Source organism: Crocodylus porosus, unplaced genomic scaffold, assembly GCF_001723895.1.
Source record: "Crocodylus porosus isolate Cpor-Errol unplaced genomic scaffold, CroPor_comp1, whole genome shotgun sequence".
Classification (NCBI taxonomy): Eukaryota; Metazoa; Chordata; order Crocodylia; family Crocodylidae; genus Crocodylus; species Crocodylus porosus.
Window position 1 is genome coordinate 98,602,118 of NW_017728886.1, and position 15,310 is coordinate 98,617,427.

The following is a 15,310-nucleotide window of genomic DNA, read 5'->3' on the forward strand; positions in this document are numbered from 1 at the left end:
GTTTAAGAGGAGGTTAGATGAACATCTTGCTGGGGTCGTTTGACCCCGGTATTGTTTCCTGCCATGGCAGGGGGTCGGACTAGATGATCTGCTCAGGTCCCTTCCGACCCTAGAAACTATGAAACTATGAAAAGCTTAGGCCCCTGTCTAGTTTGAATCCTGTTCCTCCACCCAGCACATTTCATCGGTGTTTTCAGGTGATTATTCAGCTGTTTTAGGCAAATACTTGATTCAACTTAAAATAACATTAATTTAACTTTTGTATATAAAGCACCCAAATCTACAGTTCTTATTCAGGCAAAATAACTGAAAATTCTGCCTAAGTAAGTATTGTAGAAGTAAGTAGGTTAGAAGACAGGAACTCTAAGGTTTTGGAACCATATTGTACACAGGACACAGGAGTGCATCTCCATATTTTAATATTTGAAGATTTACCTAAATAATATGTATCCATAATCAACTGTATATTACAAAGGTTGTGGACAACTTAAAATCCAGTAATATCATTAGTAGTTATGCAAGATAAAAATCAGAAAATATTATTTAATTTATTCACATGCATCATGGCATCAGTTGCTCAACATGGGCAAATCGGCCAAAAACATTGGGAGGCAGTTCGAACCCTGCTGCAGTGAGCCAGAGGTAGGAGGCTAGACTTGATGGGCAGTGGATTTTGAGACACAAGTTACTGTATTTCTTCAGTTCCTGGGCTATGCTTCTGTGGGGCAAACTCAGTCCTACACGATACTATATATCAGTTGTAACACAAAAGGATGCTAATCTCATCAGTCAGGAGGTATATTAGTGCCTTTCAGAGGTCTTGGAGGAGCTAAAACAAGCATCTCAAAGAAGCATGTCAGATAGAATATTGCATTTTATACTTATTTTATTTTGACTTCAGGGCTCATCTACAGAGCATACAAGTGAGGAGCTTTGAAAGCTTCCTGTCAACACGATTGTAATAGCTGCCGTGAGACAGAGTCAGCAGACACTGCTTTAAGAATTCTTAGTGCTCATGGAAACATGTTTGCAGGTGGGGGAGGTTGTTAAAAACCACCCTGTTTATACTACAGAAGGCATGGGGGGGGCGGGGGGAGAAGAGGGAAGCACACAGTTGTTCCATTTTTTCTGCTCCCAAAATGCAGGCCTTTGCACTCTGTATGTGCTGTTTACCAGTGTACCACATTTTAATAATACAAGATATATTTGCAGATACAGAGCTGAATGAATAACAGGCTCACCAGGCTAAATATTTATTAGCATTTTTTTAAAGTCTTATGGGACAATGCTATTTCTAACATCAGCAATAACTGTGTAGGTCACAGAATAGGTCCAGCTGTTCCCAATAAGAGACAGCAAAGAGCTAATTGTCTCTGCCTCATTATTAGTACATGATTTTGTTCTTTATAGGTATAAGCGAGATCTTCCTTAAACAAGTGCTAAAATTGTTAAATACAATTTTAAGACTTTCAAAAGGAGATTTTGTTATACTGTCATACACCAGTGGTCTAGTAGACAGCTATAAACTGCTCTCTTCTTTTTGGTAGCGAATTGTCTGCTACTTTATTTCTAAATTTGGTAGACTTCCTACCCAGAGAACACAAGTCCCATTTACTTTCCAAACCATCTGCTCTAAGTAATGGCTTAACCTAATTTCTGAAGGCAGATAAAAGCAGGTGATAGACAGTGAGACAAATGGAATACAAGATCCTGTGCTGTGATATTTAGTTTTTATTGCCATGAATCAATGATGGCCATGTTATTTTCAGATCTTCTAAAAATGTGTAGATAGTGTGGCACAGGATAAAAATCCTACCATAAAATCTATATAAAACATGAACACACTACGGTAAAACTGTTTTACAAACTTCTACAGAGAGTCTGAAAATGAATTAGGTCTATGTTGGTGCTAAGGACTAAGAAAGTACAAACACATATGATAAAGCCTTTGTTCCATACCACAATATTATCTATCTGTACACAGGTGGATACAGAGGAAGATCTTCTCAGTCAAGAGACACTGATACAAGACAGACTATAAGAGCCAGGGGGTGTAAGAGATGTGTGTGGGGGGGGGGGGCGCAAAATGACTCCTGAAAGCTAAGGGAAAATGTCTTTCCCTCCATGAGGCAGAGAACTATGGCATTTACTTAACTTGTAAAATAGATTAAAACCAACTGCAATACCTTTTCTGGGATGGCTGCATTAACACTGAAACTTTATCATCGAAGAATTTCTTCATCGCAAATCTGTCTAAAGCCTGATCAGCACTGTCAGGAGAGAGACATACATAATGTGTTATTCCATTGGGACCTATCATAGAAATTCAACAAATTACAGACTGAAGCATAAAAAAACAAGAAACATACCTTAAGTACCTGGAACATTTAACTGTTCACAAGGTCAGGCAAACACATTTTTTCATCTGCCATTTTATAAATTCCATTTTTTCAGACAGTTTCCTTTCTAAGCCACCTATTTCCTGTGTTCAAATCCCCAACTTTTGCCATATAGTCCATGATGAAAAATTTACAACTAGCTCCAAAGTGCTAACGATATCACATGACGATATCACATGCAGTTTTCTCTGTGTGATACACACAGAGAAGTCCGCTTACATGCCTAACAGATGCAATAAAATCTGGTCCTTTGTGTATAACTGTAGGTACTTTAGGACAGGAGATAGTAAATAATATATATAATCATTTATGTTTATGTAAATGTAATATTAATGTGTGTATCACTTTTATAGCATATTGTAAAAACTAAATGAAAAAATATTCTTCATTAAGAACTATACAGATTTTTCCTTCACTTAAAAAAAACCTCCCTGCCACTTTCAGTACGGAGTTTTTCTCAAAAGTTGATGACACGATAAGGCTACAATCATTTAGTGGTGTACTGAAGAAATCTGCCCCTTCTATGCTATCTGTTGCTGAATCTCATACTTGCTCATTTTTAATATGTCTACTTGGCAGGTGATGTGTTCTCCTCCACATACAGTTATTCAGAATATTATCAATCTCTGTCATTCTTATCTTGCGGCATTTCAAATTCACCATAACTGAGACAGAAGTTTTCTAAGTTGTTCTGCAACATACACAGTCTGTTTTTAAAATTTTGCACTAGTGCCAAGGATTTCTCTCACAGCCTGAATATGCTGCCATGCCTACAGCACTGACAATCTTCCACAAATTCAGAACTTGCTAGAGACTGTTTCCCCCTGCCACCCCTTCACAGCAAATATATGAAAAGTTTAAATGGGAGCTAGGAGTTTACGTGACAGTTTCCAGTATCTCTCACATCCCACAGCCAAGCTAGAAGAAATCATGAATTTAGCACGGGTAGAAGGCATCATCATCTCTCATTCTAGGTATTCTACCACTGCATCATGCCATCATATTGTTGTGCCAGGACATTACTACACTGTATCATCATCGCATGCCATAATCATCTGAAGTAGAGGTGCACCAATACTTCAGTGCATGTAGTACCAGCACCAATAAAAGGATCATCAGCCATGATCAGGAATCAGCTTTTTTTTGGCTGATGTGGCTGATAATGTCGCCGATAAATGCCACGTGCATGTGTGCAGCTGCAGAATGCACGCAACCAGGAACGCAGCCCAGCAGCTTGGAGAGCAGTGTCCAGCCAGTAAGTTTGTGGGGGGAGGAGGCCCCAACAGTGAGGGAGGGGTGGAACGGGGCAGGCAATACCCAACCAGGGCAGGGCATGGGATGGAGCCGACAGCTCATCTGGGGGACGCAGCTCCTGCTGCTGTGCACACCCTCGGGGGAAATATTAGGGGGCACGTGCCTCCTGGATCCGTGCATGGGGTGAGGGTGGGCTGCCTGCTGTGTGCTTGGGGCCAGGGCTGCACTGGGATCTTCCCAGTGGCTGCGCTCAGGCTGGGCACGGCAGGGTGGGCAGCGCTGTGAGGGGGGGGGTCTACAGTGAATTCTGTGGTGGCTCTAGTCCCCCTCGCAACTCCTCTACCAGAACTGCTGCCTGCCCCCACCAGCCCGAGTGCAGCTGCTGGGAAGAGGCCGGTGCAGCCCCAGCCCCAAGCGCAAGTAGGCAGCATATCCTTGCCCTGCACACAGATCTGGGGGGGGCATATGCCCCCCCCATGCCTCCCTTGGGGGTAGGTGCAGCGGCACGCCTTCTGGACAAGCCACTGCCTCTGTCCCATATCCTGCCCTACCCCCAGTGCCTACCCCAGCCCCACTTCCTCCATCATCATTGGGGCCTCCGTCTTCCCTCCCCCACGCCCCTTCCCCCTCAACAGGCTTACCAGCCAGATGCTGCTCTTCAAGCTGCTGGGCTGCATATCGGCAATCGGACTGCTATTGACCGATATGGCTAGTCAATAACTGGCTATCGGTATCGGCTCAAAAAATCTTTATTGGTCCACCCCTAATTTGAACCAATGTTGCAACACAGAGCAACAGAGCACTGCAATGTCCTTGTGACATACTGTTTGTGCTCCAGGATTAAAGTAAAATGATGCCAACCCTTGTCCTAAGAGATGAGTTGTTATTCTAAAGGTGAAAGTATTACTTCAGTTTCTAAAGTATATTATTGTGTATAAAGGATGCAACTGCATTTTCCAGTCCATGTTTTATTATTTATCTATTACCAGATTTATCACAATTAAGTGGATATTTGATATTAAGTTGAATGGATTCAAGATTTCATTCATTTCATAAGTAATCCACAATCTGGGGCCAGATTCTAATCTTCATCAAACCTATGTCATTCCTGACATAGCACCACAGAGTCCTAGCCATGGACTCTGTGGTGCTATTTTTACAAATTTAAAGACACACATACGGACTCCAAAAATAAAAGTGACAAGATTTCTTAAAATATATGAATAAAAGGTATTTTACACATTTTCTCAGTGTTTAAGAATTATCATCCTGGATGATTTTCTACACAGCAAAAGCTCACCTTCGTAATGTGACACTGGCTTAAATAATTTTCAAGACATTTCAGCACCATCTGACTAAAACTGGCATGGGAATGTCAAATGGGCAAGCGTACAACAGTACTACTAACAGGAACTTTTCAGTGATTTCTTACCTTGCAGAAACATTGGTGAAATGCATATATGATGATATCACTACGCCTATCCTTCCTTTTCCACCCTGTATTGGGAAAACAGAATATTGTTTTATGATCATATGGCACCAAAAGTGTATTTGGTACTCTACAGAAATAAAGGCATCCACTTTATATCTATCTATACATATAGCACACACAATGGTACAGTACTTCAGGGATTCCACTACATTATATGGAAAAAGATGTACGTATAATAGAGGTGCACCGATATATCGGTCCATTTCATGTTGGCACTGATAAAAGGAAAATTTACGCAATTGGCTTTTTTTGGCCGGCATAGCCAATAAATTCATCTATAAATGCTGCATGCATGCGTGCAGTTACAGCATGCACACAGCCAGTTGGAGAGCAGCATCCAGCCAGTAAGATGGGGCGGGGGGGAAAATCAAGGCCCCCGCGGTGAGGGAGTGAGTGAGGCTGGGGCAGGAGCAGAGGCAGGTGCTGTCCAGCCAGGGAGGGGTGGGGGATGTAGCCATGGGGAGGGTGGGGAAGGGGGATGGGTCCCCACCACTGTGTGCACCCCCGGGGGAGCCATGAAGGCCATGTGCCCCCCAGGTTTGTGCTGGCCTCTTCCTGGTGCAGGGGGTTGGGTTGGGCTGGGGCAGGGCAGGCAGCGGCAGCACTGGGAGAAGGGCTACAGCAAATTTTGGGGTGGCTGTAGCCCACCCTGTAGCCCAACTTCTCAGCACTACTGCTGCCCACTTCACCCCACTCGCCCTGAAAATCCGATTAAACTTTAAAAAAGTTAAACCAAAAAAGTTCCTTTAATCAAAACCCATGAATCAGTTTCATTTCCGTTTCTTTTTTTATTACTCCTTACAATAGAATATATTTGTTATGTACATGGTACAATTTTATATCAAAGCCAACCAAGCTCTAAATTAAAACAAAGATAACCACGAACTGTGGCAGTAACATTTTTTAGCTACTTTTTTGGCTCATCCAAGACAAGCCTAGACAAATTTGCAGTTTCTGGCATGATGTGCTCCAAAGTACATATTCCAGAAAGCACTTGGGGTACCCATACATGTACTCCAGGGTGGGAAGAGGTCTTTTTGGGAGCCACTAATTAACATGCCCACAGTGTCTCATGTGTTCAGCGTTCTATATTTCAAAATGGGGGGGGGGGGAACTTAAACTAAAGCTTGTTCAATGAGCTTTAGTCAGAGCAGTGTTTCTCAACCTTTCAAGTAGCAAGTATCCCCTTAACTTCTGAAAATTTTAATAAGTACCCCAATGCTCAATTTTTCAGGGGATTTTATATTTACAGACTAATGCGAGCCATATGTTGGAAGAAGGGCTGTTTATATAGGGCCATGATATGACAGATGTCTGATCTGGTGTGGATAGGGTTGCCACCTTTTACACCAGGGGTGCACAACTGAAGTATGTACCTGGGATAGAGGTGATGTAGGCCAAAGCTAGGAGGGCTGAATTATTACTGGGGAATTTAAAGTGCTGTGCAATATGCGGTGCACCAAATTTTTTGCTATAGTTTTGAAAGGAAAAGAGGGTGAGAGAGAGAATGTTGGGGTACCCACATATGCTCTGCCTGTGTCATGTACCCCCAGGGGTATGCATACCACAGGTTGAGAAACTATGAGTTAAAGCACCCCCACTACCATTTTGAAACATGGGGACACTGAATATGCAAGACACTGCAGCACACTGGAGTGTTCTGATTAATCAAAACATGTTGGAGCATGTGTAAGAGTGTCCATGGGTTCTGACAGTTTTTAGCATTTTTTTAGCACCTGTGATTTATAATAACTACCCCTCATTATTTATGGAGTATTTTTAGGATGTTTCAAAATCTTAACATGACATTTACAGTACAAATGATCAACCACTAATTCTTACTAGTTTTAACATGCTTCCTGACTACTCAGACAACAGATTTCAGCAATGTCTAAGAAGGATAGCAGTGGGAAGCTTTTAAGCCATTAAATAAGTTCGTCAACAATTATTCAGTGGTGATTATATTTAATATTCATTGCCATCTTTTGCTTTTTATCTGAAGTGCAGTTATTACCTTGGTCAAAATGGGTCCATCAAAATTAATATATTTGCTTCCCGAGTCTCCTTATTCTGACTTCCTTTTTTAAGCCATTTTTAAGGCTCAACCAACAACAAATCAAGATTTCCACACAGGTAATGTCTGCTCATATGCTACCAACTGTAGACCCAGAGGCCATGTTATTGGGATTTTTGCCACAGACATCAAAGCCCATGCAATACTACATGTATTTGCCTCAAGTGTCACCAACATATCTGCCAACTCAGTTATGATCTCATAATTAATTATTTTGTTTTTATTTAGATTGGTCTTTATTTCTCTCTGAAGCGAACAAATATTGAGAAGTGAAAACATTGCATAAGAATAACAGCACCTTAGGGCACTGCAATTATGCAGTCAGTTTCAACCTGCCTGAGCCCAGGAGGTATTGACTGCCCTCATTTCCCACACACTGCAACAGCAGTACAACATAGTATTTGTCACGAACCCAGTCACTATGAACGGCAGGGTTTGGGGGCATCACACAAATTCTCTGGTGTTTATATTTCACCAATATGACTTGTGTGGTCTCATTGGGAAGACACTGTGTCCATTTATTTCATGTTTATTACTGTTACATTATGCTGTCTGTTTATATCTTTATGATTTTGTATATGGTTTAGTCAAGGGATTGGAGAGACACATATTCGGGAAAAGAGCGTAGGCAGAATCACTAATTATCCCTTGCCATAGTGCCACTAGGATAAGAACTACCACTCCTAGGCACAGGCAGGAGACCTTTTTGAGTTGGGCACTGTCTGCCTGCAGTGGAAAAGTCAGCTCCTCAATAGTGAAATCATCTGAGAGAAATGGCCCATCAGCCAGAGGAATGCCAATTGTCCCAGGGAGAGAAGTTTCAGGAGACGTATGATGAGGAACTGGGACAATGCTGACGAGGGTGGGTGCTGGCTTGGAGGTATTATAAGGGCTGCTTGTAAAGTGGCCAGGGTCTTTTGGAATTTTGCAGGCTGGAGAAGCATCCATGGTTGCAGCAGCCAGGGCTGGTAGATTAAGCAGGGAGGCTGATTTCTAAAAACACAGGCAGAACTCCCACAGGGGTGCTAAGTGGTAGCCAGCTGAGAAGGTATGAAATTTTACCTATCTTTTGTTCTGCCTTCAAACTTATGGTCAGTTTTTCATGTACAAATCTTTTCTCCTACATTATAAAATCCTTTTGCTGTTTTGTCTTCTGACTCGTTTGCCTGTGGCACAGAGTGATCTGTGATATTCCAGACTTACTCACTGTAACATTTTTTCTACAATGGAAAAGGCTGACAGAGATGCCCCCGCTGCATCTATGAGGTCCAGTACAAGAGCAGTGGAGCCAAGGTTTAGCGGGATAAGGAGTTATACCTAGACACACTTTGGTCTATTCCTTGGGACAAGCAGTGGGACAGCAGGGAGATGCTTGGGGCTCTGGGGGGGACCCTGTGGATGGGTTTGTGACAATTTTATAGTTCAAACAGATGGCATGTTATATGGGATATTCAGCCAGGATGGGCCTAATAGCCAAACAAGTGCATATAAACTCCATGATTAAATCCCAGAATGGAAATTAAGATGCATCTAAATACCCAATTTAGACAACTAATGATAGATTTAAACATCCAAGATCTACTGATCTCCAAGACTTGATGTGACCAACTGTCAGTGATTCTAAGAAGTGCTGAGAGCCCTTACAGCCCACTGGGGTCAGTAAATCTATCACAAAACGAGAAAGTCTCTTCAGAAGTTTGTTACAGAGATGGAAAATCTCAACGCACTAAATCAGTGGTGTTCAAACTATGGCCCAAAGAGCTGAGTCATCTTACCTGTGGGGCTCCTCAGAAATCCGGAAATTTGGCAGCTCTGGGAGCTGGGGTGGCCATGACAATGTGGCCACCACTTCCCTGCTACTAGGTTTCTGGATCTGTGGGGAGCCCCATGGACCCACATGCTGGACTGGGCCAGTGCACAGAGCTAGTTCTTGGTTTGACTCAGCAGCTGGCCCCAGATCCAGCAAGTGGTCCCAGACCTAGCACACAGGATCAGTCTATGTATCAGATCTGGCCTGCGTACCTGGCCTTGCACACCAGATCCAGTCCATGGACTGGCTGCACCCCATTCATCCAGCCCATGAACAACTGGTCCCTCCTGAGATTAGGGGGCCACCATTTGGCAGCAAGTGGGGACCACCTGCAGCCGCTGGAGGCAGTGTCAGTGGCGGTGAGTGGAGACTGGCCGTGTTGGCAGTGAGGGGGGTGGGTGTGGGTGGCGACCGTCCACAGAAGCCAGCAGCAGCTTTGGTGGCGGCCAATCTCAGGGGGGCATGTGCTGCGCCCCCCCACTCCCCATGTCTGCCCTACGCATCACTTATGATCCAGCCTGCATGCCACAAAAGTTGAGCACCACTGCATTAAACATAATCAATAAAGAAATAGCACTCAATTTGGAAAAACATCTCTCATTGCACATGGAGCCTAACTTTGAGTTTATTGGGTCAGATGCTAAGCCAGAACACCTGAGAGAATTTTCATGTGATGACTGCTAAATGCTAAAACTCCTGCTTTTTAAATATATATTTTTTTGGTAATAATACGGTATTCAATATAAAAAATCATAGGGGCTGTTTACTCACCCTGCAATGAATCACTACCACATGCTGAGGGTCACTGTTCAACCATGACTCCATGGCCTTGCAAATGGTGCACAACTTATCCAGAGGAGGGGCATGCAAATCAGGCCACCCCACATCCATTATCTGGAATCAAAAAAAAGCAATTTTACTTTCTAGTTACAAATCCATCTCAACACTCTCACAATCTGACATAATACTACCCTGGCATATGCCATGATTGTACAATGTACCCTCTTCCCCCAAAACAGAAGAATCTGTGCAGAACAGAATCATAGCACAAAATCATTTTTTAAAAATACCTTTTTGTTACATCAATAAAACATCTGCATGCATCTCTTAGAACAGAAGTATTTTTTTCTATCAGTACTAATTCACTTTAACTTTCCTGGCAAGTATGAAGAAATCTTATTCATTCTCTCGCTCAGGGGCTGGCAACTTTCAACAACCCAGTTCAATGTGGGCTAGGTTGACTTTGGTGGTGTCAGTGGTAGGGGGCTTTGTGTTCAATCTGGAGGCCAGGCAGCTGTTTCCCCTAGCCCCCTATTCCCCAGCTGTAGCAAAGGTGCAGCTTTCATCCACTGGGAAATTGTGCCAGGGCTGAGCACGTGGAAGCTGCGTCCTCACTGCGGCTGCCTATCCACCCCATCTCCCACCTGTGATACAGCTCCCTAACCAGCTAGAAACACCACCTGCACCACAGCCCAGGTGCAGGGAGCTGAGGGAAGCAGCAGCAGCACAGGTGCAGCTTCCAGATGTTCAGTGCACTGCCTTATCATCTGGCCCCAGCATGGGCACAAGCACAGGCAAAGCCCTCTAGCTCCATGGACTGGATTTGGTCCACAGGCTGCGTTACCAACCCTTGCTGTAGCTAGTCAGACATTTTCTTAAAGTTTTCTGTTAAAAAAGGCTGACTTATTTGAAGTGGAAATGTATCACAAGAAAGGGCCAGTTCTGATGAATTTCCCATGGAAAAAAAAAGAAAAAAGTTAGGAATCATCTCATTCTGACATTTTGAACTACATAGTTTTGAGGATTATTTTTTTCTTATTGTGCAAAATGATGCTTCATTTAAAAAACAGTAAAATCATTTTAAAAAGTCAAAATTGGAACATAAAATTTTGATTGACCTAGATCAGGGATCAGCGATGTTTCCAACCAGGGACTAGAAAAGGGTTGGGCAAAATATGGCCTGCCAGCTGACTAGATCCAGCCTGCGGGGGGGATGCCCACTAATTGACTGGATCCAGCCTATGCATATCCCCACAGTGCTCTGCATGGTGACCACCTGGGGCAGCCCGCGCCACTCCCCAGCCCACACCCACTGGCCCTGATCCAGGCCAACGTGCACAGCTTTGAGCAGGGCTGCTGCTAGTACAATTGCACCTGCCCAGGTGTTGCTAAGTTCCCCTCCCCATCAGCAGCACTGCCTCCTCCTGTTCCTGTTAAGCTCCAGGTGGGGAAGAGCTTCAGCTGGCTGGCTCCTTCCCAGCATTCAGCTCCTTAGCTGCCTTCCACCTACTTGGCCAACAAGTGCCAGGCTGGTAAGTGTGAGCTAGGGTGTGCTATGGGCTGCAGTGTGGTGTGGGCTACATCAGGCAAGGTCAGCCCCATGTGGAACGCAATGGGAGCAGCCACAGATCGCACTGCCTGGGCAAACTCTGCTGCACAAATCCCCTGCCCCCTCACCCCTAGGCAGCTCCTGCGACCTAGTACCCAGGTAGCAGCCACCCACAGGGGAGGGGCACGCAAGGAGCAGACTGAAGCTCTGCCCTGGGCCCCACCCTGTCACTGCCTCACAACCCTGGCCTTGCCCAAACGTACTGCTCCCTGACCGCCCTTGACCCCATCCCACACAGGGAGTTTTGGTGTGTTGTTGCAGTGGGGGTGGGGTGGGGGTGCTGATCTGGTCCACCATAACTCACCAAAACTCTCTGTGGCACCCAGGCCCAAATAATTGCCCACCCCTGGGCTAGAATGACCCAGCTCAGATATGAACAGGGTTGGCACTCAAACCCAGCCACCTCTGCAGCTTCTTCCTGGTTCCTGTTCACCAGAGGCCATTCTGCCAAATTGTGACACAGCATAGGGAGAGCTCCCCATTTGCTGAAGCCCCAGGTTCTCAGCTGTGAGGTGATGCTTAAGGATCTCCCCCTCCACTATAGCCCCCAGTGCCTGGCTACTGTATGGTGCGGGCAGAGGACCTTACTGCTGAAGCCATGATTCTGGGGCTGAATCCAAAGGGGCTACAGGCTGGATTCAATCAGCTATTAGATAAAAACACCAAAAAGCCCTGCTAACGTGCCCAATCTATAAAGACGTAGTGCGAGGCAGGTCCAACTAATGAAATGCCTCTTCTGGGCGCTGGGCTTGGCATGGGAGCGTGCCAAGTTTAAAGTAAAGCATCTTTTTTTCACATCTGCAAGCAACGTATTGTTCAAATTCCAAAAATGGTAACCTTAAGTCTTATAGCATATGCATTTCAGCTGCTTACAGGGTACTAGACAAAACTTCTAATGTCTCAGTTATATTGCCCCAACAGTCCAATCATTGTTAGGCCCCCATAATGCCTTTACTGCATGTGTTCTAGGCCCCAGGAAACCACTTTTAAAGATCTCAGTGAGCTAGTCCCAGATGGATATTCAACCTTCCAGATCCCCCTCTCACTCCTAAGAAAATGTGGCAACAAACGAAGATAAAAATCAGGGAACAAAAGCTATGTGGGAGAGCAAAGATATTCACATTTTCTGTTCTTGTTATAGCTTTTCCAGTGTGCAGAGCTATACTTGGGAACAAATGAAGAAAAATCTATGAAACATGAACTTATGTTGAACTGAGTTTGTCAGCTTCAGTTAAGACATATTATATGATCATAGATACTGTGTGGACACGTGGAAAGGAGATGGGGCACACAACTGACTTAAGTCAACGGTGATGTTTTCATCAACTTCCAAGGTGTTCAAATCAGGTCCTACATGTAAAGCCACAGTAAATAATGAAACACTTTTGTAAAACATAGCTCTCGTGCATAAAGCTACAACACTGCAAAATGAATGAAAAGGGTGGCTGTTGTGGTTTCCTGAACTTTTCCAAAAGTTGTTATCATACAATGTACATCAAAGCGCATATAGCTTTAGGGCTCACAGGAACCTACTCATACTATATTTAAGTCTAGCAAGTGAGGTAGGTTATGAAAGAAAACTAGTACCTTTGGGTTGAGTTTGGCAAGGTCATATCTTTTTTCAGAAAGGTTTAACACCTGTTTGGAAAGACGAGAGGAGAAGAAGAAAAAGAAGAATTAAACACTGATATTTCATAATGTATGCAGTAAATCACTGTGTCAAAAATGTAATGAAATTAAATTATAGTGGTGGGCCTTCAGATTTGCTATTTGCTTTAGATAATTAAATTAGCATTTGAAGTTAGATAAGCTTAGCACTTGCAACATTCAAGACCTTTAATCAGAGCAAGTTCACTAAAGTACAAGAGGAAACTACAGATACTAATACCTATACATCTTAAATAAATGAAAAAAATTAAAATAAAACACCATTTGCTCTTACTGAGACCAAAGAGTGAGATTAAAAACACAATCTGTACATGTACCACAGTGGTACTGTATTCCATTTACCTTCCCTCAGATGTGATCAGAGATATCCATATTATGCAAAGCAGCTGCCCAGCATAATCAGATCCGTGAATGTGCCAAGTTTCTGACAGATTTACATACCTGACTTTAGGTTTTCAAGTTTGAAAACGTGGTCTGTGTGACTCTAAACAGGAAGTATATGACAAAAGCAAGTCTAGACCCAAGATTTCCCAGCTCCTGTGTCTAACCTGCAAGATTTTACTGTTTCTGTGATTCAATCATACAGTTAAATCTGCTGGATCCCAAGCACTCAAGGAAATACATGGGAAATATATACAAGCATATTTCATGCATTTCACTTTTAAGCGGCACTTAGTAACATTAAATTATGGAAATATCTATGTTGAAGAAATAAAATTAATGTCATTAAGCCTGATTTATATTTAAATGTTATCCTTCTTATACCACCCTGCCAGTACAAGAGGCTTTACTATGAACATTAATTGCACTCTGCTACTTAAGTATCAAGACCATGAGCACTTTCTCTGAAATCATTTAATGCCTCTTAAAACTATCCTTAAACTGTAAAAAAAACAAAAAAAACTCTTTAATCCAACACGTTGATTTGTACAGTAGACAGATCATTGAATGACTTAATTATTTAACCACAAGCACATACATTTACTTTAACTTGCACAAGCAAAAAGCTGTGAGTTGCTACCACCTGCAGGCAAGACCCACCTATTTTATTTTACCTACATATTGCTATGTCTATCTCAGTCATTTTCAACCTTCTTGGATTCAAACCATCCCTCCAAAACTTTTCAAAATTTAGCAGCACCCCATTTAAAAAGCAAATTTAAATACATTATGCATGGTATAATATAAACATTATAATTATTTTATTAATCAATATTTTAATAACAGATTCAATCATTATAATTATATTATATTCACTGCCACTGCTGCTATGGCCAGGTGGAACTGTGCCACGCACCTCCTGCAGGGACAGATCAGGAAGTGGCTGTGGCAGGAGCTCATGTTTTTGCTACAGCCCTTCCCTATCTGACCCTGCACTGTATCTCCTAAAGGCAGAGGGGGCAGATGGAACTACTCCATGTACCTATGTTTTCAGGAGATATGTCAGAGCTGAACTGAGAAGCAGCGGCAGCAGACAGTTGTGCCTGCTTGCAATACATTATACAGGCAGGCATACCGCTTCTGCAGTAGCTCTTCCAGATTTAGCTCTGATGTGCCTCCTCAAAACTGAGGTATGAGGGGCAGTTGCACCCTGCAATGGCAGTGGTAGCAGCACTAATATTGCAGCACACTGGCAAGTGCTCAATGCCATTGGCACCCCAGTTGAGAACCACTGGTTTACATCAGGGGGTTTATGCTGCTGCTGTTTTAACTGGAAGCAAAATGGTCAACACAGACCTCAGCGGTAGCCAGAGAACATGCTGGCAGCAGGAGTATGTCTGCCACTCCAAGTTATACCAGCTCCTCTGACTAGCAGACTCTTTTTTCTACTAGGAGAGCTATAAATTTGCTATATCAGCTGTGGGGCATCATCTTTACACATCTCTCACCAACAAGTGCCTTACAGACAAGGCATGTAAGGCAATCCTATTAGAAACATTATATGCAATCTGATAAGGATGGAACCAGTATAATTTGATTAAGATTATGCTATAGAAATAGCTATATAATTTAATGAGGAATGACACATTCATTAAACCTTCCTAGAGAACTTAGCATTTTATATTCCTTAAAGAGAATTCTACAGGCTGGTTTAAAAATGCTGTAGAATGGATAGCAAAATATTTTAATAGTTTTCAATATGGAAATCATCATCATCCAGTAAGAATTTCTCACTCCTTTTCATAGTTTCAGGGGTCGGAAGGGACCTGAGCAGATCATCTAG

The 15,310-nt window shown here is 43.1% G+C and overlaps 1 protein-coding gene across 13 annotated transcripts in view; it reads right to left on the bottom strand.

The window, feature by feature from the left end:
* The window catches only part of TNS3 (tensin 3), a 342,744-nt gene that overhangs the window by 161,615 nt on the left and 165,819 nt on the right, over window positions 1–15,310 (bottom strand). For 12 of the 13 annotated variants that reach the window (XM_019539604.1, XM_019539596.1, XM_019539585.1 and 9 more), the window contains 4 exons: window positions 13,006–13,056; window positions 9,801–9,923; window positions 5,086–5,150; window positions 2,187–2,270 (listed from right to left, as the gene is read on the bottom strand). In XM_019539604.1, the coding sequence (XP_019395149.1) occupies window positions 2,187–2,270; window positions 5,086–5,150; window positions 9,801–9,923; window positions 13,006–13,056 (323 nt within the window). Of the gene's footprint in view, window positions 1–2,186; window positions 2,271–5,085; window positions 5,151–9,800; window positions 9,924–10,688; window positions 10,740–13,005; window positions 13,057–15,310 lie in introns of those variants that run through there. The other variant, XM_019539613.1, reaches the window with a different exon arrangement.